The 27,906-nt window shown below is 34.8% G+C and overlaps 1 protein-coding gene across 2 annotated transcripts in view; it reads left to right on the plus strand.

Moving 5' to 3' along the window:
- Nucleotides 1-27,906, plus strand: part of WDFY3 (WD repeat and FYVE domain containing 3) — a 232,575-nt gene that overhangs the window by 78,870 nt on the left and 125,799 nt on the right. For both annotated transcript variants that reach the window (XM_082652754.1, XM_082652755.1), the window contains 8 exons: nt 3,101-3,262; nt 7,131-7,323; nt 8,638-8,824; nt 10,534-10,700; nt 18,796-19,263; nt 20,170-20,271; nt 23,811-24,004; nt 27,440-27,897. In XM_082652754.1, the coding sequence (XP_082508880.1) occupies nt 3,101-3,262; nt 7,131-7,323; nt 8,638-8,824; nt 10,534-10,700; nt 18,796-19,263; nt 20,170-20,271; nt 23,811-24,004; nt 27,440-27,897 (1,931 nt within the window). The remainder of the gene's footprint in view (nt 1-3,100; nt 3,263-7,130; nt 7,324-8,637; nt 8,825-10,533; nt 10,701-18,795; nt 19,264-20,169; nt 20,272-23,810; nt 24,005-27,439; nt 27,898-27,906) is intronic.

Consider the following 27,906-nt stretch of genomic DNA (forward strand, 5'->3'; position numbering starts at 1 on the left):
TTTCAAATACCTCATGGAATTTACAAAAGTAAATGTGACACCAATCATACTACCGTGACAGGCCACAGGAGAAACAGTGCACATTTCTTAGTAACCATATCCTGAAACCAGTTACTAGCCTAAAGTAAGCAGCACTAGAATTTTTTTTCTTTGGAATGGCCTGTTTCCTTTTTAATTTGCTGGGTTTTTGTTTCGTTTTGTTTTTTATTTATTTTATTATATTTTAAATTTTTATTTTATATTGGAGTATAGTTGATTTACAATATTGTGTTACGTTTTGTTTTTTAAATCAGAAAACGAATAAGACCAACTTGTACTGATTTACCTGGGACTATCTGAGTTTTGGCATAGAAGGCCCACATCCCAGGAAACCCCTCAGTCCTGGGCAAATGGAGATGTTTATTCACCCTAAGTACTAAGTAACCTTCAGGTAGTCCTAAAGTGGACCATTGTTTTCATGTATCTATGGCCATATCAAGTGACTATCAAAATACCAATTCTACTTGCTATCGATGGTAACTATAAATGCCTCTACGTTACTGTACCAAAGTTTGGTTTGGCTTAGAATAATACATAAAATAATAGTGTTTAATTGGAATATTTCTAAGTTTTATTCATGTTTTCTGTAGATGCACTATTTTTCTTTCTCTCTTGTGAGCATAGACTGTGTCATACCATAACACCTAGAACATGGTAGAAAATCAGTAAATGTGTATTAACTTAAATGTGCACAAATGGATAGACCAATTTAAAAGCATAAGAAAAGAATCAGGAGAAAAGAATCAGGAGAAAAGAATCACTTAAAAAAATTACAAATGTTGCCGATTACCGGTTTGGATACCCAGTTGTACTTTTAATCTATCCGTTATAAGATGAAAATGAAAAATCATATCATTTTGCTTAATATGAAGGGATAGCTAGTAATAGTCTAACTGGAAAAAGACATTTTAAAAAGAAAATTCAGTGTTATGTTTTTTTGTGGTTTTTTTTTGCGGTACGCGGGCCTCTCACTGTTGTGGCTTCTCCCGTTGCGGAGCACAGGCCCCGGACGTGCAGACTCAGCGGCCATGGCTTACGGGCCCAGCCGCTCCGCGGCATGTGGGATCTTCCTGGACCAGGGCACAAACCTGTGTCCCCTGCATCGGCAGGTGGACTCTCAACCACTGCACCACCAGGGAAGCCCCAGTGTTATGTCTTGAGCTGACTTTCTTGTTTGCATGCTATCTTCTGTTGGCAGCAGTGAGATAGAGATGACAAAAACATGGTCCTGAATCAACATGTAGATGACAGAGATGAAGTGGATGAAGATAATACCATAAAATGCAATAATGGGCTATATGTAGTACTATGAAAATAGAAATGGAGTTGTAAATTTTGTAGGTGAGGGTAGGAAGAAAGATGAGGAATTAAAGAAAGTTTCAGGCATGAACAGACGTTTAAATTGAGAGTCAGATGGAGACATGGGGTGTCTAGAAACAATAAATGGTAGATGAGAACTGCAGAGAGCTTTTGAGTTTTAGAAGAGGGAAATGATAGTGGATATGTAGAAAGGGGCCAGATCTTGGAAAGGATTGTTCCTTAGGCGCTCTCTCCTCCCCGTCACCCGGCTACTGCATTAGTTCAAGCACGGCCGTTCTTACAGTTTTCGGTACTAGTTTCCTAATTGCTCTCGCCTTCCTGCTCTTTAATCTATGGTCTATACTATCACCAGCTAATTGTCTAAAATCTGATTCTATAACTCCTTTGTAACACTTCATTGGGTCTCCAATCCCAGCAAAATAAAAGTAAAAGTAAAATGGGAGACCACACGCATAGGTCATTGAGCATGTATAAACCATGGGCCACTTAACCCGCTCTCTAACCCCAGACAGGGTATATAAGTGATGAGCCTCAGTTGCTCCCTTTGTAAAGTAAGGAGCATATAGTAATAAAATCTACCTTGTAGGGATGACTTGAGAAATAGGTGAGAGCATGTATTTAAAGTGCTTAGCTTTATGCCTGTTATATAATAAACACTCATTAAAGATTAGACATTATTATTGTGGCTTTTCAGGAGTCAGCAGTTTTGGACTCAGGTTCCTGAAACATTCTGTACCATGTGGCCTAAACTCCTGTGTATCTTCCAGGTGATCTTTCCCCTCTTGTTTTAATTCCGACACTTTTCCATTCTACTCCTGCCAGTGGTGATCATTCCCTTTTATATTAGCCTGAATGTACTACCATTGTTACACATAAGAGATTAAATCATAGTTATTAACAAACCTGCTTCTGCTCTAGACTACAGTCTTCTGAAGGGCAGGGATCCTTCATCATTGCATGCCGAGCTCCCAACACACTGACTGACATACCCTAGGCATTCAGGAAATGTTTAATGTCAAAATTAATAAACAGATCAACAGATGATGCTAACCTGTTGATCTCCAGCATGGAAGAACTTTCTGTTCCAAACTGTACCATGGAAAGATTTTTATAATTATTATAGCATATTTCTTAACAGTGCTGAAATGTTCACCATAAGAATGTCTAAAATTTCTTCCTTTAGTAATCTTTGAAAATAATGTAGAAATTTTTTTGTGTCAGTGATGGCTATATCCTTCAAGTGCCCTTCTAACCCTAAGAATCTACAATAAAAATAAAAGTGATAGTAAAGCAACTACTAATATATAGTTTAGTACTCAGTGTATCTTTGCATTTGTTATATAACCCTCATATTAACCCTAAGCGATACGTACTATTATATCCATTTTATAGGAGAGAAAGGTGAGGTCTAACAAAATTAGTTTGCCTAATAAGTTCATGGTTAAAATCTTTTCTAAATCCTTAAGTTTATGTTCTTTGTAACATGCTGCCTCTTAATAGTCAACCTAATAAATACCTTACTAAATAACAAACTTCTCAATATTTGGTTACGGCAAATTTGTCCAAATAGGAAATACGTATTTGTCAGCATGGAGTCATTTTAATTTTTTTTCAGGCATTTAAAAAGTTATTTTGATATATAATTTTCTGGCTTAAAATTTGAGCTTACTTAGCTACACCAAGTACAGTTATGTCTATCTGTCTATCTGTCTATTCACTTATTTATCGGTTTGTTTTCCAGAAAACCGTGGACTGCATGACAACGATGTCAGTGCCTTCCACCCTGGTTAAATGTTTATATCTGTTTTTTGACCTTCCACATGTGCCTGAGGCAGTTGGAGGTGCACAGAATGAGCTACCTCTAGCAGAACGTCGTGGACTACTCCAGAAAGTTTTTGTACAGGTATGGAAGGTGCTATTTGCCTGGCCATCTATACCACTCTATTTAAAGTGTAACAGGTACACTCCTTAAATAGATGTCCTGCCTATTCCATTTTCTATAGTATTTCATGCTGTTTATTATAAGTTCACTTTATCTCATCTGTCATATTTCTTTTGAAGAATATTTAGATGAGGGATTAACAAATTTGTTTCTCTGAACAGAGGTTACCTTTGATATAGCAAAAACATCTCTAAAATGAACTAAGCGAGGAAAACTTTTATTGACAATATAATTAAGTTTTGCATAATATTTCTTCTAATGTCAAGAAATTCTGTTTTGTTGCTGTCTATATATAGGAAGTCCTTAGCCTATAAATATTTAGCTTAGAAAAGACAGTTTATTTTAGTGGCTGCTGCCACCTCCTCTGCTCCCTGCCTATAAAGCCCTTCTTTCCCACTGTTGCCACTCTTCTTTTAATAGCATTAGCAGATTAAGTATACCTTTGTTAGCTAGCCTGGAGATATTATCATCATTTTGATATCCTTTCTTGGGAGAAAATTTTCAAAACAAACAAACTACAAACATTTAGAATATAATCTGTCCATGTAAAAATACATGTTTGACACAAGACGATAAATACTGCATGGTTCCATTTATAAGTAAAGTGGTCAAACTTTTAAAAGTAGAGTGTTGGTTGCCAGGGGCTGGGAGGTGGGGAAAAGAAAGTTGTTGTTCCGTGTTACAGAGATTCAGTTTTGCAAGAGGAAAATGTTCTAGAGATGTGTTGCACAATAATGTGCATGTAGTTAACACTACTGTGCTCTATATTTGCGTATGATTTAAGATGGTTAAATTTTGTTATGTGTTTTTATGCCTCAATTTAAAAAACCAACACCTGTTTGAGTCCCGTTTTCTGAAATAAGATGCCAAGGATTTTGGGAAAGATTAAATGAATAATAACCAAAGCTATGGTTCTCTGCTTCAGACATAGTAGACATGAAATAAAAATATTTATTTTTTAATAAATAAATGTGATTCCTGCTGTTGCCACCACCAGCGCCATAATCTGTGAGAGTAGGAAGAGAGAACAGAGACGACAGTGGATCTGCAGTAGGTGTGGTAGAGTTGGGGACCCATGTTGATGACACCTGGTGTAACTGGGGTTATTGCTCCAGGAATGCTCCAGGCTTTGTTGAGGTCTAGCAATGAAGATCGGGAAGAGGGAGACCAAGATGGTTTAGAAAGGAAAAGACAAGATTATCAATAAAATACTAATTCAAAAAATATTTATTCAACACTTGATTTATTAGATACTTTTGTGCTGGTGTTTAGCATCCCTTATCTCGTGTTAATTTACAAGACAATCCATGACTTCAGAGCTTCTGTTTTCCTCAAAAATGATGATGAGAGTGGATGGCAGAAATGGGATTAGACTTGAGGTTTATCTAACCCCTCAATTAGATTGGATGAGAAGAGCAGTGGGAATAAATAAAAGAGTAAATCACATAGGAATTAAAGCTATTTTAAGACATTGATGAATGGAGTGGGTTAGTCTTTGGTAATCAGACTAGAGCCCTGTTTCAATAAATCCCTTCTGTAGAACTAATTAATACCTTAGGCAATAAATGGAAGCTGAATTTTTTTTCTTCCACTTTTATTGAGCTATAATTGACTTACAGCACTGTTGAAGTTTAAGGTGTGCAGCATGGTGATTAGACTTACATACATCATGAAATGAGGACCACAGTGTTTAGTGAACATCCATCATCTCACTTAGACACAAAGTGAGGAAGCTGAATTTTATATATTTAACACTAAATAAGTAGCAGAGATTTTTTTCCTAAAACTTAATTTTTTCTATATCTGAAAACACTGGGTGCTGACTTTGAACTAAATGTGAGATTCACTTTAGCATATTGGAATCATTGAATGTTAAAGGCCAAAAGGAACTCAAAAGAAAATTTAAATGAAACGCTTCATTTACAGTTATGGAAACGGATCCACAGCAGGTGCGTGGCAGTGATTAGAGCCCAGCTCTCCCACCACCTAGTCCAGTACTCCTTTAGTGTCTCACTTACCTTTTTTAGTTCCTCATTGCAGGCTGGACATTGTTTTCATCATTTTGTCTAGAAAAACAATGGGCACAACTTATTAAATGTTTTCAGAACACATAGTGTTTATGATAGATGAAATCCCTATGTTTATATTTTGTGACAGATGGTTTCCTGGGACCTTAGCAGTTGGTACTGCTTCATGTAGGCTTTTTTTTTTTTTTTTTTTGCTTTGCATTTGCATTGATGTGGCCAATTACTGCTCTGCCACAGTTGGCTGGACTTTATAACAGAGTCCCTACAAATAGAAGTGGTTAGTGTAGGGGCCGAAGAGGAATGAGTAGACTCTTCAGTTTTCTCTTCTGTAAAATGAAAGGATTATACTAGATTATTTTAAGAAGCCTTTTGCCTTTGAAGATTAAGAACTAGTTATCTTAAGAGTCAACATCAAGGAATTATATCTAGCTTATTTTTGAGGACAAAGATTTGATTTGGAAAAAAGTATTTTATTTTCAGGTTTGTTTTTATGTTACAGATTAGAGAAATGACATCGGTCCCTCTAATCACATAAGGGTAGTGTGAAAACCAACAAAAAGTATAATCAACAATACACTCTTCTGAGCTTTTTTTTTTTTTTCTGCAATTGATTATCTTTTTTTCATATATCTTTTTTATTGCATTTAACACATATGGAAAAAGATACACATGTTACACGTATGAATGGAAATTTGGTATCCAACAGTGTCTCCAGACATTTTTTTGGTGGGGGGGATTGCCTGCACTTACAGATTTTATAAATATTTTGTTGTTTCTCTGAATTCTTAATTTTTTTCCCTGGTATTTGGCGGCTATGAATTAGAAATTCTTGTATTTAAGTAAAATTTTGCATTGAAGGAAATAGGAAAAGGAAGACCGAGCTTTCTCGGACAAAACATGATACTTTAAATACTTTTTTCTGTTTAGTAGTTTCCGCACAAATATTAAAATACTCCAATTTTATTTTATTTATTTTATAAAGTTTAAAAAATATTTAGATGAGAAAATTAAGCACAGAGAAGAAAAATTAACTTTTTCTGACACCAAATCGAGATTAGAAGAAAAAGGTCCATCGAGGGCAGAAACCATAGCTGCATTCCCCAAGTAGCAGGCCCTTAGGGCTGTAAACACTTGTGCAGTGTGTATTTTGCAAACCATAGGTAAGGAATAAGTTCTCATTCCAGGGTTTAAGAAGTGTTGAATCATGCTTTAGAAGATTTTTGGCTACTAGACATAACTGATACTTCTGAATTAAGATGATTTTTTAGTTCTGATATCCCCTTCTACTTGTATAGAAGTTGGAACAATTTGAGAATACTTTTACTTTTAAAAAACCTATTTCTACTTTCTTGTCTCCCTAAAGCTGTTCCTTTTAGAGAAGAAAATTACATTTCACTTATGACAAACTAAGAGTTAAGGAACCAAATTATCGATAGAAAACTAGAGTGCTGATCTTGAAAGTTAACCTTTGATTTATTCCGTTTCATGGTAGGGTGAAGCAATGCAAAAAAAAAAAAAATACCATGGTAAAGAGAGGATGGTAAACATAGAACATTTTTTTTTAAAAAATAAGCTGATAAAAGTAGAGGTGATTAACTGTTTTACCATAACACACTTCTAAATTGTAGGTGTCTTTTTTAATGTTGCCTAAGATAGAGCACTCATCATTATGGCTTTAATGATATCGCTCAGTACTAACCCTGAACTTTCAGAGTTTTTAATAATCAGATCTAGTCCTTTTCTAGCTCCTCCCTTTCCCCAACCATTCATTTATTTATGTACTTATTTTGTTTGTTCTTTAGATCTTAGTGAAACTCTGCAGTTTTGTTTCTCCGGCCGAGGAGCTGGCTCAAAAAGACGATCTCCAGCTTTTATTCAGTGCAATAACCTCTTGGTGCCCTCCCTATAACCTGCCTTGGAGGAAGAGTGCCGGAGAAGTCCTTATGACCATATCCCGACATGGTCTAAGTGTCAATGTGGTGAAGTATATTCACGGTGAATATCTCGTAATGTATTCATTTTAGGTGCTCTGAATTTCCTCCACTTTTCTCTCCTCATATGATGGGAAATTTGTTTTTATCTCTCAATTCTCCAAAGATTCTATTTTAAATTAAAAGTATATTTACCAGGAGAAAAAAATTTATTTTTTATTTGTGAGGCATTTCAGGTATAAGAAAATCTCATGTTCCAAATGATGGATATCTACAAGAGTTAAAATAACTGCTTTGTTATGTAAATGATCAATTGTAATATAATGTAAGTTCTATGTCATAGCCTATTCTTCCCTCCTTTTTTGCTGAATAAAAAGTTCTTTTGAGAAACTATAGTTAAAGTCTTTCTGAAGATATTTCATAAGTAGACAACCTGTCCAATGCAGCATAAATAAAATTAGGTAGATTCTTTATCAGCACTGAGGAGAAATTGTCCATTCTGTTTAACTCATATATAAATGTGTCAACTATCCCTTAAAATGTCTAATTAGGAGAAATAGGAGACAGTTGTAGCATCTCAAATAGTCCATTTACGTATATATATATAGATGTGTATATATATCTCTCTATATATATAGATACAGATATAGATACACATAAACTGAAAAATCTTTCAAAATAATTTTTAGTACAACTATTCACTTACCTGAGGTCAGTGAGTCATTCATTGTTTCTTGCCTCCGTTGTTATGTTAAATCTTGTTAGCTTTTGTTACGTGACACTGGGTTTCTTAAGACAAATAAATTTCATTAAAGGTAAGAGAGGAATGTCTTCTTTGAAACACCTCCAATCCCAAAAGTTATTATGGGGTATAACTGTGTTTTAAAGTAGTAAATATATAGTACAAACATAATTTTTAAAATTTTATTTCCTTAAGTATTTTTGTATGTCAGTAGTCTATATTCACTCTAATTATAACTTTTAACTAATTAGTAGATTTTTCTTCTTAAACTTAGAAGATAGTTTTTTTATTTTTTCCACTTTTTACTATATTCATAAAAATCAAAAATGTCATGTCAGCAGGCAGTCATTTTGTTGAATAGTAAAACATCTAAATATGATGTAAAAACTGTAATAAATGTCAACTAATTTTTAACACTTCCTGTATTACTCTTTGTTTACTACTTAGAGGTAGAGCTTTCTCAGTCAATTTGAATCTTATATTGGCTTTTAGAATGTGTAACATTTATCTTACAATATTTTATAGATACACTAAAATTTAATGTTTTATTAAACACCAGTTAAGAATGAAGGAAATTTTCTTAAGCAGTTGACAAATTATACATATATATACTTATTCAGTTCTTTATTTTTACAGAAAAAGAATGTTTATCTACGTGTGTTCAGAATATGCAGCAATCAGATGACCTGTCTCCCCTAGAAATTGTTGAAATGTTTGCTGGACTTTCTTGTTTCCTCAAAGATTCCAGTGATGTTTCCCAAACTCTTTTGGATGATTTTCGGATATGGCAAGGATACAGTTTCCTTTGTGATCTCTTGCTTAGGTAAAACCCCATAATTTAAGAATATATTTTAAATTTCTACTTAGTCTTTTCATCAAAGGAAACAATGTAGTTTGGGCTTATAGGGAAGAAGAAATCAACCAATCACTTATTTAATGTATACTTTATCCTCTTAGCTTTAATCACTTCTTTTTATTCCTGTTCTGTCAAGAGAGTTCAAAGTACGAATTTAGAGTTAATTTGGAAAATGTAGGCTGCAAACGTGGAGTCAATAGTTAGATGTGAAGAAGAAATCTGCTCTTCTTTAGTAGCTGAGGGAGAAGAGTTTGAATGAACTAATTAACATCTTCCTGAAGTGTAAACTCTTCTTGCTTAATTATATTTTTGATTTTCCTTACCAGTAACTCCAGTGTTACTATTGATGTAGTTAATAACAAGAGTAATTTTGTAGATTGAATGAGACATTACAAATATATATATAAAACAAATGTCAGTCTAAAAATGTTTCACTAGCCTTCTTTTTCATCCCAAATGTTCCATGTATATACTGGGAAAATGGCTGGTTACAAGTTTATTAGGAAGAAGATACTCTTGTCTTGATAGTTGTTCCTGGGCCATTAATTATTTTTAAATCATTTGATTTACTGTAAACCAGCACTATTTTGTAAACTTTATTTCTAACACCAGTTTGACCTCATTGCCATTACTTAATACTAGGCAACCCCCAAGAATATAATCTTGCATATATATCCTAATTTCCAAACGAGGACATATGAAAGTTTATGAAATAACTAATTCACATTACTAATTGATGCAGTCCTTTGAGAATTCAAGAGCCTTACACTCATTTACAAAATAATTTCACTTATGTTTATTGATCCTAAAGATATAATTCTAAGGCACACAAAGTTTTATGCATGTTAGTGCTCCTGAATTCTGGTATCTACTAGCTGTCCCACCCTCCACTCCCCAAATCTACGGTTGGCTCTCTATAGCCATTAAAAACATATCTATTGCGAGTTTATACTAACACGGAGAGGCATGTGCATAACACTAGTTAATGAAAGAAACAGGTTACAACATTCTGTGTATGGTATGAAAATGTTATTAAAACTTTTCACATTAAGAAAAGACAACCTTAAAGGAATTAAGACTTTTCAAAAATTGTTAGAGACTCTCAGAAGTTTATTTAAATGTATTCTAATGCGAGTATTTGAATTAATTAATGAAATACAGGTAAAGTCTTACAAATCTTCCCAAGGAATTCACTTTTTAAAATTAACAGAGGAAAGCAATTATACTCCAGTAAAGATGTTAAAAAAAAAATTAACAGAGAAAATTTCTTAGGAAAGAAATGGTAGATAAGGTTTTTGGTTATAAACAGTGAAACTTTTATAACCTTAGAGCCTTAAGGAACTTAAGAGATATTTAATCTAATCCTTTTATATTATAGAGACTTTCTATACCAAAGATTAGTGATTTACCTAAAATAATACTGTTAGTGGCAAAATCAGCATTTATCAGGTGTCCCGACTATTGGTATAATTTCTTTCAAATGCACCGTCATATCTTATAATAAAATTTGTGGATTTATAAAAATAGTATGTTTTCATATAGGAAAAAAATGTAAGAAGAAACTTCTTGTAGTACTCTATACATTTATGTATTGCATATAAAATTGAAATTTTCTTTATTAAATTTGAAAATACAACACAAGAGAAAATATATTTGCTAAATCATACTTTTCCTAGATTGGAACAAGCAAAAGAGGCAGAATCCAAAGATGCCTTGAAAGATCTGGTTAATCTGATAACTTCCCTAACAACATATGGTGTCAGTGAACTAAAACCAGCTGGTATTACCACAGGGGCACCCTTTTTATTGCCTGGATTTGCAGTACCTCAGCCTGCAGGCAAAGGTGAGTCTTTTTTTTTTCCCCCCCATTCTGAGCCACTCAAAGAAATAGAGAAAGAATGAATTAGTCAGATTTTGATTGCTCTTCATTTATGTTATTTATAGAAAAGTAATATGCTGTTTTTCATTAAAGTTGGTGCTTTCTGTGGTATAATTTCTTGAGTGACAGTCTTTAGCAGATCAAATACTTGAATATAATATGAAAATATTTTTTAAAGCAGTAAGATTTATATTTTAGTATTTCATTTTAATGTTCAAACGATTTAATAATCCAAACATGCCTCTGTCTAATGTTGACACTCACACATTTCCAATTTATGTGGATGGAACTTGATTCACACTCTGATCTCTATACCTGTCTTTATGTAAGAGGTATATAGAAAACACAGGTGTACATGCTTATATTTTATTTAAGCAAACCTAGGTACAGAGAAGTTACATTACATATTTTCGGGTCAGAGAATAATTTTTATAGTTCAGATTTCCTAACTTTGGTTCTTCATCTAGTGATCTTTTACTAAGAAAATTTATTGTATAATTAATAACATTTAATTATGTAAGAGTGCAAGCTAGTTTTATTGTTTATTTTCACTTTTTAAATGCATAATAACCATTCTGAAAGAATCTGAGCCCACAGGCCTCTAATAGTTCCTTTCACATTATTGTTACATACTAAGTATTCAATACAATTATGATATTTGCATGTAAAATTTAACTAGTCAAAAAATATCAGTATGTCTGGTTATTTAAATTTCACAGTACATTATCTATGTATTTTATGACATAGAAGCTAGCAGTTATAAATTTTTAAGTCAGAATAAATAGATATACTAGAAAATCCTAAATTTAATTTACTGGAGAAAATTATATTGAAAAGTCACAACTTAGATTGAAGTTGTCAAACTTCCATAAGATGTACTGTCAGTGTATAGGTTATACAGAACTTTTTAAATAAGCAAAATCTAGGAATATCTTACTGAGCAGTTCAAGGCTTCATTTTATTTAATATTAAGGAACAATATTAAATTAACTCTTCTAATTCGTAGACTCTAGCTTGAGTATTCTACAATTAACTCTTTCTATGAGTTCAAACTAAAAATAGCTCAGCAATATATATCCTATTTTAGATTTCATTGTTTCATTTGGTTACTCAATCTGCTTGTAACACTGACATAATATTTAGTTACAGAGTATAATTTTGAAATTACACTACTATAATGAGATAATTAATGCATCTAAATTAACCTTCTTCATATGTCTGCCTGATCCATAACAAGGATGATACATACATAACCTAGCACCTCTGGGGGTTATTTTGAGAATTCAGTGACATGTTTATGAAAACAAGGTTAGCTAGAAAGGACGTTGCCCTAAGAGTCAGAATTCAGGTAATCATGAGTGACGTAACCTTTCTAGATATCAATTTCTTCTTCAGAAACATTGATGTAATATTCTATAAAATGAATGGGTCAAGCTAGATCATTTTAAGTTTCATTTATAACTTAAAATTATCTCTTTCCCATGACCTACTTTGTACAGTTATTATACAGGCTAAAGTAGATAGTTCTATTCCACATAAAGGGAATGTGGAATATATTTTATTTTTTGTCAGCAGTATTGAGGTATAATTTGTATATATTAAAATGTATACATTTTAAGTGTTGAGTTTGATGAGTTTAGGTAAATATATGTGGTTGTGCTGTCACCACCATAATCATGATATGGAATATTACCATCCTTCTAAACGTTGCCTTGTTCCTTTTTGTATTCAGTGCCCCCCCCCTCATTATCCCCTTGCCCTGGTAACCACGGATCTGCTTTGGTTTTGCCCTTTCTAGAATTTCATAAACTAGACTCATAAATTATGTAGTTTCTTGTATCTGGCTTTGTTCATTTTCAACATTTATCCATGTTATTGCATATATCCGAAGTTCCTTTTTAATTCTGGATAGTATTTCATTGTTTAGATATCCTGCAATTTGTTTATCCATTCAGCAGTTGATGGTGTTTATTTAACTGTCATGAATAAATGTACCAGAAACTTTCGTATAAAACAAGTCTTTGTGTGGACATATGTTTTCATTTCTTTGGGGTGATACCAAGCAGTGGAATTACTGATTCATATGGTAGATGTATGTTTAACTTTATGAGAAACTGCCAAACTGTTTTCTAAAGTGGCTGTCCCATTTTGCATTCACATCAGCTATGTATGAAAGTTTGCTTTACATCCTCAGAAACACTTGGTGTTATTAGTCTTAATTTTAGATATTCAAGTATGTAATAGTATCTTTTTTAAAATATAATTTGCCTTTTTCTAAAATATTTCAAGCATCTTTTTATGTTCTTATTTGCTGTCTGTGTCTCTACTTTGGTTCAGATCTCTGTGTCTAATTTTTGATAGGATTGTTTGTTTTACTGGAATTTTAAGAGTTCTTCAGATATTCTGGATAAGTCCTTTATAAGATACATACATTTTGTAAGTATGTTCTCTTAGTCTTGTTGTGCCTTTTCTTGGTAATATCTTTGAAGATCACAAGTTTTTAATTTTGATGAAGTCCAATTTATCACTTTTAAAATATTTTGTGGGTTTTGCCTCATACTGAAGAAATCCTAACCCAAATTCACTGAGATCTCCTGATTTCTTCTAGGAGTTTCATATTTTAACTCTTACACTAAGGTCTATGATACCTTTCAAGTTAATTTTTGTATATGGTAGGAAGTAAGGTTTGTTTGTTTTCCCGATACGGATATGCACACGTGCTAGGACTGTTTATTGAAAAAGATTATTTAACGATACATTTGGAACTCTGTCTCAGTTCTGCTCCATTAATGTGTCTGTCCTTAAGCCAATACTATATGGTCTTGATTGCTATATCTTTAAAGTCTTGAAATAGAGTCATTTAAGTTGTCCAATTTTGTTCTTCCTTTTCAAAATTATTTTGGCTATTCTAGGTCCTTTGAACTTCCATATGAATTTAATAATTTGTCAATTATTGAAAACGAAAAAAAAACAGCCTGTAGAGATATTCGTTGGGAGTACATTGAATCTATAGATCAGTTTGGAGAGACTTGACAGCTTAACAGTATTGAGTCCTTCAATTCATGAGCATACAACTATCCCTTATTTGGGTCCTAGTATTTTCTCTCAGCAATGTTTTATAGTGTCCATTGTATAGAACTTTCAATTCTTTTGTTAAATTTATTCTTAAATATTTTATTCTTTTTGATACTGTTGTGAATAAAATTGTTTTTGTAATTTCATTTTGGATTGCTTGTTGTAGTTTATAGAAGAGATAATGGACTATTGCACAGGAATGGAGATGAGGAAATCCAGCTGTGATGAGGCCATGTTTATTAAACATTGATAGAATGAAGCAGTGATAGTCCTTTACAGATTTTAACTCTTTGGTCTGGATTATTTATAAGTTGGAGCTGTGTATATTCTGATATATTTGACACTATCATACTTTTTGTCAGTTATTTCTTAGCGGTACTTTGGGGAATATTTTCTTTGACGTCACTGGTTTCCCTTTCATTATCTATGAAAAGAAAATTCCTGTTACCAAGGAATTTTTACCCATTCATTGATAATTACATTTAAAAGAGAAAACATGAATATATCTGCCTTATATTGCTCTATACATAGATACAGTTTACCTACCTTATTTTTACTGCTGATTTTAGGTCAAGTGAAACAGTATAGAAATATAAAATTTAAAAGAAAAAGTAGACTGAGTTATTAGTGAAGCTGGTAAATGTATCTGTGTGTGTATGTTAAAGCTTGAAAATGACTCCCGTTTCTATATTATATAGAAAATGCTTTTTATAAAACTTTGTATCCTCACCAGCAGATAGATTTTTCTAAAGAAGGAAATTAAAGAAAAATGTAGCAGTCCTTCTGTTTAATAACAACGCCATGGTGGTTTTTTACCTTAACTATGCTAGAAACATCTTTGCAAGGTTGTACTCTGTAATTCATAGCTTCCAAATTTGTTCCCTAAACACAGCGAGTTCTTTTAATACATGTTTAATAGAGAATATATCTCTTCATTAAAAAAGACCATACCTGTCTTTTTCAGAACTTTTCTGTGGCTTCACCTTTACAAACATTGTCTTGTAACATATTAATTCTCATAACACATTAACCAATATAAAAGGATAATGTATTTTTTCCTTTCTCGTATTTTTGTTCACGCTAGTAACCAAAGTGCCTTGCATTGTTCATCATGGGTTTACTTTTTTTATTTTTTTGCGGTACGCGGGCCTCTCACGGTTGTGGCCTCTCCCGTTGCGGAGCGCAGGCTCCAGACGCGCAGGCTCAGTGGCCATGGCTCACGGGCCTAACCGCTCCGCGGCATGTGGGATCTTCCCGGACTGGGGAACGAACCCGTGTCCCCGTATCGGCAGGCGGACTCTCAACCACTGCGCCACCAGGGAAGCCCCATGGGTTTACTTTTGAGAGCTTTTTATCTATTCTGGTTCACTTTATATTGGATGCCAATGTGGCCAGGGCTGATGTTCAGCTGGCTTGCGGGAGTATAACCCTGAGGATTGTCTATAGCCAGCTGTCATTCTGATTGGTCACTCACATGTGTAATTCATTCGTTACTTTCTGTCTTATACTTCCTAAAAGTTTATTAATTTCCTCCCTTCTGGTAACAGCCCTACTGCCACTACCTTAGTTGAGGCTGTACAGATCACTCACCTGGATTACCATAGGTGTCTTTGTAACTGTTCACCTTTCTATTCATCTCTACTCCTCAGAGCCGTCCTCTGCAGTGTTGCATGGAATCTAACTCTGGTGACTTGGAATCTGAAAAATAATATTCAGTGTGTGTTTACTGAATGAATGCTTGCATTTCTTTATTCAGACCTTTATTCTTACTTCATTTTACATTTTGCTTATGCTTGTGTCATATAAGCTCTTTTTTCAAGCGTTCACTTTTACATTAGATTCTGAAAATAGGAAAGCTCTATTCTTTGTTGTATATACACTTGTTCTTCTAAACCTTAGAATAATTAGTTTCTTTTGTTTCTGCTTATATAGACTTGAGAGTAATGAGATGGCGATTGTCATCTGTTAGAATGATTTCCTTACTTTACTCTTATTTTAGTTATTTGTGTGCTAAACAGATTTTAGTCAGTTAATGCAAATTTTGAAACTTATACAGGATATATCTGTTTAGTTAAAATATTAGAGTATTTATGTGTCAATATTTAGGGGATATTCCTGTCTCATATAGAGCAATCTTTTAATTATCTTTTAGATTTAATTATGCTCCCTTCCCAATTAAATATTGTAGGAATTTAATGGCTATGACAGTCCTGAATAATTACTCCTGATACCATCAGCACTTCAAATGTGTATGCCACTAATTTTGGAATTAGAGTTCTGACATTCCTTTAGATCGTTTTTCCTGATAGAAAGCCAAATTATTAGATTCTGTTTAGTTTCATTGTATATAAGGTGTACTAAATTTGGAAATAATATTACAGAATCTTTTTCTGGATTAGTCACAGGAATGATTGAATTTTACATGTTACTATAAGACTGATTGCATTGGTTAAAATGCTCTGCTCTTGAAGCTGGTCTTGGAGACCAGTTAGTCTTGATGTTCCTTGGTCATTTACTCTGATCAACCTACTTTAACTACTTGCTAATGGCCCCTAGATGAATTGGATAAAAAGGGGGATTAAGGAGTAAGTAATGAATCAGAGCAGATTCATTACTTACTTACTGTAAGTAAAAAGAAATTACAAAGAGCCAAAATTCCTCTGACCACTGCATTTCTACTGTTATCTTTATATGCGAGGATTACCACATTTTACATTTGACTTTTAATTGTGTGTATTTTTACATATTGTGTTCAGTTCAGCTCTTTGGGGTTGGTGGTTAATATGCCTTATCCATTTTTTTTTTTTTTCGGCGGTACGCGGGCCTCTCAATGTTGTGGCCTCTCCCGTTGCGGAGCACAGGCTCCGGACGCGCAGGCTCAGCGGCCATGGCTCACGGGCCCAGCCGCTCCGTGGCATGTGGGATCTTCCCGGACTGGGGCACGAACCTGTGTCCCCTGCATCGGCAGGTGGACTCTGAACCACTGCGCCACCAGGGAAGCCCCATGCCTTATGTTTTGTCAGTGACATCACTTAAAACCAGATCACGAAAATTAAACTCAGAAAAATCTAAATTTTCCCACATTACCCTAAGTTCAGCTCTTTCTAACTCCTTTCTTTATGGTGAGAAATGATATTGTCATATAGCCCAAAGATGCAAAATATTGATTAGAGTTATTCTTTAACCTTATTAATCACACGTAGTCAGACTTGTACATTTGTATGTTCATCAGTCTATCAAAGCTTGGTTTTTGACTACCTGCAGGTAATAAAAAGTAAAGATGTACTCAAAAAGAGCAAGCATCACATTAATAAGGAACTGGAAGTAAGGATTTGATATTTGGCACACATGGAATAAGTTTGTATGTTATAAACAAACAAATTTAAAGTCACGTATAGACTGAAGATTTTTTTAAATCTTTGCATTTTTCAGATAATGTCCAAACCAGAATTTCTGAGCAGTCTTTCTAACCCATTTTATATTTTTCCTCGTTCTGTGTTTATCCTATTTCTAAAATGCAGCTGATTCTGTAAGGCTCTGTGTTAACTGTTTGGTCACTCTTGCAAATGCTTTATATTCCTAATGGTTGTGAACCTGGGGACAGTTTTTATAGACAAACGCTTGTTTTCATTTGCCTCACATATTTCCTATGTTAATTTCTTTATAATGATTGTCACTAATTTGCCTCACAGGAGCTATTATATACAGATTTTTGTTTTTTCTAGTTGGTGTGTTTGAAAATCAGATATTTATAAATATAGCTAGTAGCTGGCCATAAATTGCTTTAACAAATGTGTATGTAAACAAATTGCACTTCCAGCTTGAAAACAAAATAAATTTCCGAATTAAAATTTCATGAAAGTTCTAATGTTATAATTAAAAATGTAAAACTGGAACTTAGAGAATTTTTTTCCCCTCCTGTTTTCCTACTGCCATTTTTGCTGTTCTCATGCCTGTTACCTCTTCAGCCTGAAAGTCTTTTCACATTGAGAGGTAACTGTTCTTATAGTCAAGGTCAATCTTACAGATAATAAAAAGTAACACTCCTGCACATTTCCAAACTCTGAAGCCTAGACCTGTATAATTTGCTTTATTTTTTCTAAAACAGTCTGATGTTTCAATATATACTATTCTGGAATCAGAATATTCATAATGCTGCATTAAAAGCTTAATTAGTGTTATTTATTTTTAATTAAATGACTGAACCTGTTGAAGACAAAGAAGACCTTTTGTGAAAACAGGATGTATTCTTAGTAAATAGTTGATAGACGTTACAATTCATAATCTGTTTAAATAGACTTCTTTTGGGACTTCCCTGGTGGCACAGTGGTTAAGAATCTGCCTGCCAGGGAGATCAGCTTGGTGCTTTGTGACCACCTAGAGCAGTGGGATAGGGAGGGTAGGAGGGAGGGAGATGCAAGAGGGAAGAGATATGGGGACATATGTATATGTATAACTGATTCACGTTGTTATAAAGCAGAAACTAACACACAATTGTAAAACTATTATACTCCAATAAAGGTGTTAAAAATTAAATTAATAAAGATATTATTTTGCTTACCAAAAAAAGAAAAAAAGAATCTGCCTGCCAATGCAGGGGACAGGGGTTCAAGCCCTGGTCCAGGAAGATCCCACATGCCTCAGAGCAACTGAGCCCATGCGCCACAACTACTGAGCTTGTGCTCTAGAGCCCGCGAGCCACAACTGCTGAGCCCGTGTGCCACAGCTACTGAAGCCCGCGCGCCTAGAGCCCGTGCTCCACAACAAGAGAAGTCACCGCAATGAGAAGGCAGCACATCACAACGAAGAGTAGCCCCCACTCGCCGCAGCTGGAGAAAGCCTGCGTGTAGCAACAAAGACCCAATGCAGCCAAAAATAAATAAATTTATTAAATTCCATATTTTAAAAATAAATAAATAGACTTGTTTGCCATGTTGAAAATATCACATAGCACTGACTTTTGTGTTCTTGTTTTCTATTTTAGGTCACAGTGTGAGAAACGTCCAGGCCTTTGCAGTTCTTCAGAATGCATTTTTAAAAGCAAAAACCAACTTCCTTGCCCACATCATTCTTGATGCCATCACAAATATTTACATGGCTGACAATGCCAATTATTTCATCCTAGAGTCACAGCACACACTGTCACAGTTTGCAGAAAAGATTTCTAAACTCCCAGAAGTACAAAACAAATACTTCGAGATGCTGGAGTTTGTCGTTTTTAGCTTAAATTATATCCCTTGTAAAGAACTTATTAGTGTTAGCATCCTCTTAAAATCTAGCTCTTCTTACCACTGTAGCATTATTGCAATGAAAACACTTCTTAAGTTTACACGACATGACTACATATTTAAAGATGTGTTCAGGGAGGTGGGCCTTCTGGAGGTCATGGTAAACCTTTTGCACAAATATGCTGCCCTCTTGAAGGATCCAACTCAGGCACTACATGAACAAGGTAAAGCACTTTCCATAATTTTATTTTTATTTGACAAAGGGGTTTGAGCAGGGTGTTTTGTTCATGTTTTGCCTGTCATTTTGTTATTGATTTGAATTACTTAATAATGTGCTTTATTATGAGATCCTTGTGAATGTTTCCCACAGGTTAACTTGTTCATTCAACCTCTGTTAGGGAATTGGGGAAAGGCAGGGGGTTGGGGGGTACAGAAGTATGTCGTGGTGGAAGAGAATTTAAGGTAAAAACTGAGGAAAACATTTATGATCCACGTGACCAATGTCTACTACTTTGTTTCTAAGAGGGAATAAAAAAAGCTTCTAGAAACAGTTGGGATGTTTAGGTGCCTTGAAATGTTTTTATTAATTATAGAGAGCAAATAAATATATCTTTTTAGTGATATTATATATACACATATGTATTATCATTAGGTACCTTAAATTTGATGTTTTTCGTCCTTCCTGATAAATCTGTTTAAAGCATAGTAGTATCTGGCACTTAGTATTAAACATGTTGAATGAATTAATGCAAGTTGAATAGACAGCACTATTCATAAACTCTTCATTCTCTTTGGTGCATTAAAATCTAGCATTCTTCTGTTGACCTCCTTGATTAGGAAAGCACCTGTGAGAAGGATACATTTTACTTTGATTGGCATTTTCCTTTTTAATATTTGTTAGGTAGCTCTAGCTTTCTAGCCACACCAAAATGAAATCTATGAACATTGATTTTGACTTCACTTTTGGTAGTTGGTAGACATGTGTATCGTTTTTAAAGGCTGTATTATGTAAGTTGTGTTGATGGTAAAAGTGATAGGAATTATTTTTAAAATTATTTAAAAAATGCTAAATCCAGAAAAAAGTAAGCTTATAACTTCTGTGATTTGGACCTTTAATTCTTTTTTCCTAGGGGACTCAAGAAATAATAGTTCATTTGAAGACCAAAAACACCTGGCTTTGTTGGTCATGGAGACCTTGACAGTGCTTCTTCAAGGATCAAACACAAATGCAGGTAATTAGAAAATTTTCTAGCAAATGCTTTGGGAGGATATTACCTCTGGTCTGTCTTCTGTAATGATTCTTGCTTCTGAAATGCTCCTGTCTCTTAGAGGAAAAACTACTGATTCAGTGATGGCACTATCATATCTCTAGAAATGCAATACTTTTGACCTTCCTAAGTTTATGAATGGCAAAATATATAACATTATTATTACTTCAAAATATATTCTTATACTTTATTGTATGCCTTGTGTTTGAAGTATTCTTTTTCTGTTTTTTTACTTATATAGTACAGACTCTTCATCAAATAACTTTGCTTATTTAAATATTTTCCAAAACATGGTGATTCTCTTAATTATTTAGTAATTCAAGTCAGAGTATTATAATGTTACAACCTTAGGGAAATACTGAAAAGAATAAAACTTGCCTCTCCCAGGTAAAAATGGATTCAGTAAATCTTTTGTTTATCTTTAATCTCAACTTTTCTTCATTCTTTTTCTACCTGTCATTAATAAACGGTCCAACTGTATTTATAAAATATCACACTTGCTTTTGAAAAAGTTTACTTAAAATTTCAGCCAATGTCAGAAACCTCCCAGGCACCAATGTCAATACAACTTGAAAGGAATAAGTGATGAGGAGGTGAGTTCAGATGAGTAGGCTGAGCCCAGATCATATAGAGCTTTTTTAGGCCATGCTGAGGAACTTGAATTGTATTTTAAGTGTTATGGCAAGCTAGAAATGAATGAGTTAATGAACAAATAAATGAACTAGCAAACACACAAATGCATGCCTATTTGCCTGAATGCGGAGGAGCCCAACATGCAACATATAAAATATATCATGTGTCCTAGACACCATGCTAGGCGTTCAAAATGCAGAGATAATTCTTGGACTTCCCTGGTGGTACAGTGGTTAAGAATCCAATGCAGGGGACACGGGTTCGATCCCTGGTCTGGGAAGATCCCACATGCCACGGAGCAACTAAGCCCGCGCGCCACACCACTGAGCCTGTGTTCTAGAGCCCGCGCACTGCAACTACTGAGCCCACACACCACAACTACTGAAGCCTGTGCGCTCTAGGGCCTAGTTCTGCAACTACTGAGCCCACGTGCGGCAACTACTGAAGCCCACGCGCCTAGAGCCCATGCTCCACAACAAGAGAAGCCACCTCAATGAGAAGCCCGCGCACCACAACGAAGAATAGCCCCCACTCACCGCAACTAGAGAAGGCCCGCGCGCAGCAACGAAGACCCAAGGCAGCCCCACAAAAAAGGATAATTCTTGCCCCAAAGGAATTACAACCTGATAAAGAAAGATGTAAACACATAATTGTATAAGTAATTATTTAAGTACAGTTTTGGTAAATGCCAGTACAGAGTTGAATGAATTTAGAAGGTAATACAAACAATAAGTGTGATAAAATTTAATGGGTATGATACTAACATTTTGTCTGTGGTATCATAATCTCCTTATTTCCACTAACTAAATTTAGTTAGCTGAAATAGAAATGTAATGAGGATGTACTAACAATTTATTTTGCAAATTAGCTTTTTATGACATGATCTAGAGTTACATAGGAAGAGACTGAACAATTCCACTGAAGAGGTGACCCTATAAGACCAAATGTCGCTTAATCCATCTCCCAGCATGCCAGACATTTTCACAAAGTTCTTTTCTTATTGACTGTCTTTTCCTTCTTAAGAAAGATGTTATTAGCTGTGTGATCTCAAGCACTTAAAATAGTATTTCACTCATAGTAAGTATTCAAAAATTATTAGCTATTATGATTGTCTAATGGGCACTACTTGACCACCAGGAAGTAAATAAACCTGGCCTTCCATGTGCTAAATCTCAGGCACATGACTTACACTCACTTCAAGGTTATAGAATTCTTATGAAGTTAGCAAATAGAAAGTCACTAAATAGAGAGAACAGTGGCCACTTCCACAAAATATACTTGACATTTATTCCTTCAGGAAACACTTTTTGAAACACAGACCAGAAGGAAATAAAGCAGAAACTAACATACCATTGTAAAGCAATTATACTCCAATAAAGACGTAAAAAAAAAAAAAAAAAAAGAAATCAAATTAACGGGGGACCAAATATATAAGCAAATAATATTAAGACGGTTTGATACAAACTATTACAATAGTGGCATATACAAGGTACTCTGAACGTATAAAGGATAGAACAGTTACTTTGGAGGAAATACTAATTGATGATTTAGATCACTTGGTCCATTTTTTTTATATACTCAAAAGATGGTATTTGACATAAGAATAGTATCATTCATGGTCAAAAGCACAGGCTATAGAACGCGCCTATATAGACATAAATCCTGCTGGCTGTTTGCTAGCTGTATGGCTGACCTTGGCCACTCAACTTCTTGAGAAGTTACTCAACTTCTGTGTGTCTCATATGTTCATCTGTGTAGTAGGGGGTGAGGATTAAATAAATCAATCTACGTAAAGCCTTTGGGACAGAGCAGTGCCTAATGCTTTCTGTTTATAGCGTTTGTCTTCTTTTTGTTTGTGTGCTCTACTAACTAATAAAGTTTGGTTCCTTGTAATTTTTCTCATTGCAGAATAATTTATTCCATTGTTTTCTTGCTACTGTTTTAGAAGCCTTGTTCAGTTTAAACCTCATTTATTTGGAATATTGTTCATCTAAAAGCCTTTTTTTTTTTTTTTTTTTTTTTTTACCTTTGCGGTACGCGGGCCTCTCACTGTTGTGGCCTCTCCCGTTGCAGCGCGGAGGCTCAGCGGCCATGGCTCACAGGCCCAGCCGCTCCACAGCATGCGGGAGCCTCCCAGACCGGGGCACGAACTCATGTCCCCTGCACCGGCAGGCGGACTCTCAACCACTGCACCACCAGGGAAGCCCCTAAAAGCCTTTTACTAAACTGATTTCAAGTATTGTTCAGTAAAGCCTCTACATAAAAATATTGGCCTCTTTGGTATCTACCTATGAAATTTCCGAATAGTCTAGATTTGGAGAAGTTGGACATGTTGATCATACCAGGACATGCTTTTTTTCTTTTTTTCCTTTTTTTACAGTTGCTCCTTCTCTCTCCTTTTCTTTTATTTTCAAATTTATTTATTTTATTTTTGACTGCATTGGGTCTTCGTTGCTGTGCTCTGGCTTTTCTCTGGTTTCAGTGAGCGGGGGCTACTCTTCATTGAGGTGTGTGGGCTTCTCTTGTTGCAGAGCACAGGCTCTAGGCACACGGGCTTCAGTAGCTGTGGCGCGTGGGCTTAGTTGCAGATTCTTAACCACTGCGCTACGAGGGAAGCCCCAGGGTATTCTTGCATAAAGGAAATCTACGAAAATTTGTATATGCCTTTGCTGACAACCCACAGTTTTGTATTGTATTGTAATTGTAAATTTAAAAGGAGATTTTTCTATTGTAATTTGAAAAGTGAAATAGCTGGGTGGATTTTATGTGCATTCTTCAGAGTTATTCTTTCTACAAAAAGATCAGGTTTTAATTCATTTGGCTTAGAATGTTTTAAGTTAGCCCATATTCTTTTTTCTCCTTCCTCCAAGGAATTTTTCGAGAATTTGGAGGTGCAAGATGTGCACATAATATAGTAAGGTACCCACAATGTCGGCAGCATGCCCTGATGATGATCCAGCAGTTGGTGCTTTCTCCAAATGGGGATGATGACATGGGCACGCTCCTGGGGTTGATGCACTCAGCCCCACCAACAGAACTGCAGCTGAAGACTGACATCCTAAGAGTAAGTTTGATAAGTGTGTTGGTATGATTTTTACTACTAAAATCTGTGGCTGTTTTTAAATGACTTAAAACTATTATGAACTATTCTTGCAATTTTTCGTCAAGTCTAAAATTATGTCAAAATAATAATTGAAGAAAAGCCAGTGTCTCTAACCTGACCTCCAAGGGCCCTGGGGATGACAGCTATCTCTTTTCCCTCTGACTTCCTCTCCTGGGACCCTCACCCTGTTCCTGGCACACACATGACAGGAAGTATAGCTCCCTTCTAGAATCATGTATTTCTTTTATTAAACTTTTGCTTTATTCAGTTAATTTCTCATCAATAATGAGAAATTTGTGTGTTTTTCTTTATGCTGTTGTATGTTTCACCCTGTTTTGAGCATAATGACAATTTTTTTTTTCTGGCCTGGCTGCATAGCTTGTGGGATCTTAGTTCCCCGACCAGGGATTCAACCCAGGCCCTGACAGTGAAAGCCAGGAGTCCTAACCACTGGACCGCCAGGGAATTCCCATAATGACAATTTTGAGTGTGCATTTTAACTTAAAAGCAAGAATAATCTGACCACAATTTATCTCTTAGACAAGGAAGACATCCACATGCATATCAATATTGAGGAACATTTGTATATTTGAGGGGATTGTGGGGTAAAAACAAGTGCCTTCAAAAGTCATTAAGGTTGCCAGCTTTTTAAACATACATTTTCCTCCTTTCTTGGTACCTTTGTAATTGGATTTGTAAAATATTGGTAGATAAAGCCAACAAGAGGCAATTAACTGACCTGTAATTTTGAAACAGTGTTGTTCTGGTAAATGGTGGTAACTGACTCTGAGACAGGAGGAAGACAGGAGGGGGTCCTGATATTGCTGCATTTACTGATTTCCATGGTGTCAATACTCCCACTGTGACCTGTTTCAGGCAGCTAATGTGTTACTGAATGTGGCTTGGGAAGAGGTATACAGTAGCACCCCATTGTATAATATCTCAAGGGCACAAATAATAATAAAATACAGAAAATAAGAAATACAGTTTTGAGTGTTTACCACTTTTGTTTTTGCAATAATTAATTTAGTTTTAAATTTATAGAACTTAATTTTTAATTATGGTTATGTTTTTAACAACTGGTATGCAGAATTCCAAAAATAAAACTGTTGGCTCTCCAGACCAGTATGAGCTGGCTCCAGCATTCCACTGCTTTGAGGGCATGAAGTAGTGTTGGAAAGCAGCGAGGAGGATTTGGGATTCCAGTTTCAGTTTCCATTTTTGCTTCATTCAGAATTGCTTTTCACTGTCTCCATTCAGTTGAGACAACCACAGACCTATGTAGTTTAATTTGTAATATGTAGTATTTTATAATTCTGCCAATGTACAAATTTGAATTGTAAGCATTAGATTTATGCAAATGGAGTGAATATGTAGCTGATGATTTTGCCTAATTAACCACCTTGCATCTATATCTCCTTGTAACTTTGGCATTTGCTACATTATCATTAATTATTGCTTTAAGCAGGATATTAAGTTATTCATGGTATCTGAAATGTTCAGATACTGAGATTATGCTGTGATAATGTCACAGTGCCAACAGAGTAACCAGTTTTGAGGCAGTAGGAGGTGAACTTATCCAGAAACACACAACATAGAGTACTTTTGGACTAAGGATTAATAAGCACTGTTTTTCTGACCCCTATCATAATTCTGACCAGCGATACAATTTTGTACATATTACTTTGACTCCTAACTCGTGCTTCCTCATATATAAAATAATACATGTCCAGTTTTTCCCCAGTGTGTTTTTGAAGATGATGATGGTTATGGGTTTTTATGCCAGGCACTTTGCTAAGGGTTTTACATGTATTTCCTGTAAAGTAAGTTCTTATTATTGTCTAGATTTTACATAAGAGGAAACTCTGGCACAGAAAGGTTAAGCAACTGACCACAATGAAATGATTTTTAATGTTGGGGTCAAAATTTCCACCCAAGCGTTCTAACTCTAGCCCTTGCATTTAACCTTCAGGCTAGGTTATAAGATGCTTAAAAATAACAAAAAGTTATGAAGTCTTGTTGTAAATAGGAGTTGATATTATGAGTACAGTTTATTAAATTTGAGAAGATACGGAAACGAAACTAACTGCAGAATAATGGAAGAAATACACTGTATTTCTAAATTTTATTTACATATACAGATTGTACATTTTCTGTCTTTTAAAATAATAAGGTATAGGTATGTACAGTGGAATCTCATAATTTCTAAAGTATCAATAGTATATTTGAAAAAGGTAATTATATATATGAATATTTAGCTTTTCCCTTTTGCAAATACTATTAGAAATGTATGAGATATTTTAATAAAATGGCCTTTTCAAATGTAATGACTGGGAAGATTGTAAATTGTATCTTAAGCAAAATTAAGTTCTCATGGTGTTTCAGTTGCTGAAACAGGGAAAAGGAGCCTGTGTATCTGCAAACAGATTTCGAATTGCTGTTTGGGGCAGTATAGCTTCATGGTTAAGTGCATGAGTAGGGGAATCAGACTGCCTGGATTTAAATCCTATCTTTGCCATTGTATAAGCCTTTGGCAAATTATTTAACCACGTGGGGCCTCAATTTTTCATCTCTAAAGTGCGGATAATAATAGTTCCAATGCATAGGATTATTGAGAGAATTAAATAAGCTAATGTATTAAAGCACTTAAAGAAATACCTAATACATAGTAAGTGCCCCATAAAATGTTAAGTAATTTTATAATGTGTTATTTTTAATAATAAACTATGTTAAAAGTATGACACTTCAGAAAATAACTTATAGTTATAAAAGATTGTTTTACCTGTTTGGCCTTAACAGCTATTCTGGGAAAGAGCATGCTTTCAGCCCTCAGGCCGCAGTTCACTTTGCAAGAGAGAATGTCTAATAACTCCTCTGAAGTGACTGCTCTTTCCAAAGCATCGGGATATGGTCATTTTATATGAATCGGAATACTTCAGCTCTTGGCTTCCCTGATCATCTCTCTGATCCTTTCTAGAATAAATCATTTTGTATACACACAGTCGTAAGTTTTCATGATTGTGTAAAATTATACTTGAATGTGTATTTTACTTATTTAATAAAATTACTTTGTAAAAATCACTGAATTCATTGATGTCATTATTCATCAACTATATAGGAAAAGTTTTTCGGCCAGGATTTGGATATATCCATTATTCTGTCAAAAGCAATATGCGATAGTGTTTTCTAAAACGATCTTCTGCTTTTAATATGGCACTTTTTAATTAGCAAAATATTTGGCATGCTTCATAAGACTGCTTATTCGGTAAATGACAAAAATACTCATATCAGATGTTCACAGAATGGCATTCCCCTTTGACATTCATGTACAGTTATTTTTCTTTAATTTGAATTATAAGTTTGTGTTTGTTTGTGTTGTTTCTTTGTCCCCTGTAGGCCCTCCTGTCAGTCCTTCGAGAAAGCCATCGTTCAAGAACAGTTTTTAGGAAAGTTGGAGGATTTGTGTACATTACGTCCTTGCTTGTTGCTATGGAAAGATCTTTGAGCTCACCACCCAAGAATGGCTGGGAGAAAGTGAACCAGAATCAAGTGTTTGAACTTCTCCACACTGTGTTCTGCACATTGACTGCAGCAATGCGCTATGAGCCGGCCAACTCTCATTTCTTCAAAACAGAGATTCAGTATGAGAAGTTGGCAGATGCCGTTCGATTTCTTGGCTGTTTCTCAGACCTAAGAAAAATAAGCCCCATGAATGTCTTCCCCTCAAATACACAGCCATTTCAGAGACTTTTAGAGGAAGACGTAATCTTGATGGATTCAGTGTCACCCACTCTACGGCACTGCAGTAAACTCTTTATTTATCTCTACAAAGTAGCCACAGATTCTTTTGACAGGTATGGCTC

This window comes from Grampus griseus (genome assembly GCF_964374135.1).
Source record: "Grampus griseus genome assembly, chromosome: 4".
Lineage (NCBI taxonomy): Eukaryota > Metazoa > Chordata > Mammalia > Artiodactyla > Delphinidae > Grampus > Grampus griseus.